The following is a 3,882-nucleotide window of genomic DNA, read 5'->3' as shown; positions in this document are numbered from 1 at the left end:
GCGTGTGCGTTGGGTGTTTCGGGTGTGTGTTCCCCGCCTGCCACGCGGGAGGCCCGGGTTCGATTCCCGGCCAATGCAGCAGCTTCATCCTTTTGCACCCTGGTGTCCCTTAGGGGACCTTGGTGACATCCTGGTGAACTGTCCCTGCAGACAGATGTGGAGGCGGTGGTGGCCGATCTGGTGAAGCTGATCCACAGCGCGGGCGCTGAGAGCCGGAGCAAGGCTGTGCGCCCCAAGGCACTGCTGGACAACTGCCTCAAGGTCATGCGGATGCTCTACGGGGTGCCCTGTGAGTTGGGGATCAGGGTGGGAGGCCTGACCTTGGGGAACGCAGGTGCCACGCAGGGGGGCCATGTCCCACACCATGGCAATTGTTCCCTCTATTCAGGTCGGTGGGAGTCCACCTAACACTGCAGAAGACCCCTCACTCAACACCTCCTTGCCCTGGAGCCTCGGATGCTGCCTCTGCTCCTCCCAGAGCCCCATGGGGGGTTCCCAAGGAAGGTGCAAAGGTGGGACAAATGCCACCCCACCTGGGACCAAACACTACCCCTTCCAGGACTGTGGGACTGTTTATGGCTGTGGGGTCTTGTCCATCCAAGACGTCTGGCACCTTTTGCATGGGTGTGGGGTCAGACACACCCCCCGTGGCAGGCAGCTGTTAGGAGGACATGCAGCCTTCCCTGCCCACAGGGCAGGTGAGGGCATCACCCTGTTTCTCTCGATTTGTATTTTTTCCTCAGCTTTCAGTAAACACCAGTTAATTCTCTAGCATTGCAGCTCAGCTTCTGACTGGGTCCCGGGAGCCTCCAGCCTTACCCAAAATAAAGGACCAGCAAAGAGAACCCCACTGCCTCCACTGCCTCCTCTTTTGGGGTGTCAGCCGCCTCCCTTGCCGCTGTGGGGGAGAGACTCACTCTGATAAAGGGACCCCTGCCAAGCTGCCTCTGTCAGCCCCGGCTGCTTCCCCGGCATGGAAACATCTGGATTTGTTTGTTGTGCTTGGCTGCGCAGTGCAGGCGGCACACCAGAGGGACTGGGGCTGCCTGGCTGCCTCCCCCCTTTACAGCTTAGTTCATTACCTTCATCAGCTATTAGAGACCTTAATTGGTGTATTCCTGGCTGAGGGCTGCTTAGGCTCATGAGTCCATGGGCACTGCAGCATGAGTAGAGACAACGTCTTCCTCCTCCTCCTCCTCCTGTTCCTCCTCCTTTTCCTCCTCCTCCTCCTCCTCCTCCTCCCTTTCCTCCTCCCTTCAAGCCTTCATGCCTAGTGATGATTCCTGTTTATATAAAGCCCACACAGAGCTCATATAAAAGCCACCAGCAATGATCCACTGCCTCATAAAGAGCTTTAACTAGAGGGACCCTTTCTCCCACCCCTGCTGGCTTTAACAGAGCCCCTGTGTGGTCCAGGGACCCACCTAGGGCTGCCTCAGCCCTTGGGGCTGAGCCCCAACTTCCCACTCCCTTGTGTCAAGTGTGGGAATGATCCTTCATCCCCCTCCACTTTTCAGTGGGAAAACTGAAGCTCTCCCTGCAAAGAGACCCCTGCCAAGCTTCCCAGAGCATCCCCACAGCAACGGGCTTGCCAAAACCCTGCGTGTCCAGCCCACTTGAGATATTGTGCATTTTCTTCTGATCCCTCTTTTGAGAGATGGCTTCAAAAATGTCAGCTGAGAGCCTCTACAGGAATGCTCTTACAGGATGGGGAATGGGAGCCTGTTTACAATATCCCCTGGTGTACCATGAGGGATGGATTCAAGGAGGGTCAGCCCAGGATGCCCTGCCCAGGTCTCAAAAAACATCTTTAGGCATGTGCTGAGACTTGGGAGATCTCCCGCTGTGAAACCCCCCAGCTGCTGGAATAGGAAGAATCTTTGCTGGCCTTGAACCAGCAAGAAAAAAGCCTGGCAGCATCCTTGGGGTGGGCATGGAAGGGCAAGCTGCTTTTGGGGTGGGGAGGCTCAGCAGGACAAGGGCTGAGTTTGGGGACTGTTTGGGATGTGCCCATAAGCAGTATGGCTTCTGATCCTAGAGTGAGGATGCCCAGGGGGCTCCCTTGGCCCCAGGGGATGCCTTGGATTCAGGACCACACTTGGAGCATCCTTCCTTATACTGCTCTGGACCAACTCAGCATCCCAGGCTGGGGGGGCAGCAAACCCAACTCTCACCCCCCAACCCCTGTGTCCCTGTTTCTATTCCCCTGCCCACACCACACCCTCCTTCTCCGAATCAGAGTGAGCCTGTAAATGGCAATTCATTCACTTTAATTGGTTATTTAAGCTCAGTGGGCGGGTGCTGCTCTCACCAGGGCAGCCTCTGCCCTCTCCAGTCCCAGAAGGTGCCATTGCTGGTGGCCGAGAGCTGGGCCAGCAGCTGCAGGACGCCCTGCACGCTCTCCTCCTCCGTCACTGGGCCCTGCCGCACCCAAGGGCAAGGGACAAAGTGAGCCAAGATCCTTCATCCCAACACCCCCAATCCCACCCATGGTATGGTGGAATGCCAGCTCTGGCTGGGTTGGTTTGGGAGCAGCTGAAGATGCTTTAGCAGCCAAGGTATGTGGCCTTGCACAAATTGATTGTCCTTCATTTGAGTGCTGTAAAGACGGAGGTTAATTTTTTCGTTCCCCCTTAAAAAGTGACACTTTTGTCAGCCAGATCAGGGTAAGGGACAGCTGAGTGCAGGACCGGGGTGCCCTCTGCTGACACACGACCAGGATGGGAAAGGAAATAAAAAACAGGGAAGAAATTGGATGGTTTTGGGGGAGAGCCTGGAATTCTCCCTTTGCTGTGGTGGCACAGCCACTGTGGGACCAAGGGACTGCACGGGTGTGGGTGCCCAGGGAAGGGATGTCCACGGGAAGGAATGTCTGTGGAAGGAATGCTTCTGGGAAGGGGTGTCTTTGGGAAAGAATGATCCTGAGAAGGGATGTTCATGGGAAGGGGTGGCCTTGGGAAGAGGTGGCCTTGGGAAGGGATGCTCCTGGGAAATGATGTCCCCAGGAGTGGATGCCCGTGGGACCTTGCTGAGTTAGCATGCCATGCACCTCCCGTCACTCACCATCCCCTGTTCCAAGGGAGGTGTCACATGTCCAGGGTCCACAGACACGCAGAGGATCCCTCTGCTCCCATACTCCAGGGCCAGGCACTTTGTGAGCATGTTCAGAGCAGCCTGGGAGGACAAATTCCCCACCTTACCATCATGATCTGGCAATGCCATGGCCAGTGGTGGGGGGAATCCCACAGGAGGTGGCCCCCAAATTCCTCCCCATCCTCCTGCTGGTGGTACCTTGCTGCAGCGGTAGCAGATGTCCTGCCTCTCCTCCCAAGCCTCCGCAACCTCGATGGAACCCAGGATGCTGGAGATGTTGATGATGGCAGCTCTGCTGCAGCTCATCTCATGCTGCCCTTGGGCCTCAGCCGCTTCCTTCAGCAGGGGCAGGAAGGCCTGCAGGGGATGGGATCTTAGGCATCACCACCCTCTTCTTCCCTATTCCCAGCGTCTGGGTCAGGGACTGACTGTGTCCTCACCTGGCTTGTCTGCAGGGGCCCAATGGTGTTGGTGGTGTAGACGAGGCTCATGTTCTCCGCTGTCTCGGTGGCCAAGGTGCTGCGGCGCGTGGTGCCGGTGTTGTTAATCAGGAGGTTAAGGCCAGCACTTCCCACCTCCTCCCGCACCTTCCTGACTGCTGCCTTGATGCTGTTGGGGTCTGTCACATCTGCAAGGAGACAGAAGGGTTTGGGCACAGGCTGGTGGCCACAAGCCTGACAAGGTGCTGTAGGTCATGGCAGGAGGCAACTCCCAACCACTGACCATCCTCCTGGTCCCATCATGACCTGGTTGAGCTGAGCCAAACTGAGGGATCCGCCTGCCTGGTGG

The 3,882-nt window shown here is 57.2% G+C and overlaps 2 protein-coding genes across 2 annotated transcripts in view; one reads left to right on the top strand and one right to left on the bottom strand.

Moving 5' to 3' along the window:
- IL34 (interleukin 34) overlaps nucleotides 1–845 on the top strand; it is a 5,401-nt gene extending 4,556 nt beyond the window's left edge. Inside the window, exons 5-6 of the mRNA XM_008638751.2 lie at nucleotides 151–289; nucleotides 389–845. Coding sequence (XP_008636973.1) covers nucleotides 151–289; nucleotides 389–408 — 159 coding nt within the window. The 3' untranslated portion in view covers nucleotides 409–845. The remainder of the gene's footprint in view (nucleotides 1–150; nucleotides 290–388) is intronic.
- Nucleotides 846–2,253: 1,408 nt separating this feature from the next.
- The window catches only part of LOC103620283 (C-factor), a 4,088-nt gene continuing 2,459 nt past the window's right edge, over nucleotides 2,254–3,882 (bottom strand). The window contains exons 3-6 of the mRNA XM_008638885.2: nucleotides 3,534–3,721; nucleotides 3,292–3,450; nucleotides 3,064–3,174; nucleotides 2,254–2,421 (exon numbers count right to left, since the gene is read on the bottom strand). Coding sequence (XP_008637107.1) covers nucleotides 2,308–2,421; nucleotides 3,064–3,174; nucleotides 3,292–3,450; nucleotides 3,534–3,721 — 572 coding nt within the window. The 3' untranslated portion in view covers nucleotides 2,254–2,307. The remainder of the gene's footprint in view (nucleotides 2,422–3,063; nucleotides 3,175–3,291; nucleotides 3,451–3,533; nucleotides 3,722–3,882) is intronic.

This window comes from Corvus brachyrhynchos, unplaced genomic scaffold (assembly GCF_000691975.1).
Source record: "Corvus brachyrhynchos isolate BGI_N302 unplaced genomic scaffold, ASM69197v1 scaffold26, whole genome shotgun sequence".
Classification (NCBI taxonomy): Eukaryota; Metazoa; Chordata; class Aves; order Passeriformes; family Corvidae; genus Corvus; species Corvus brachyrhynchos.
The sequence above is the reverse complement of the archived record's forward strand: the minus strand, read 5'-3'. Positions and strand labels throughout refer to the sequence as shown.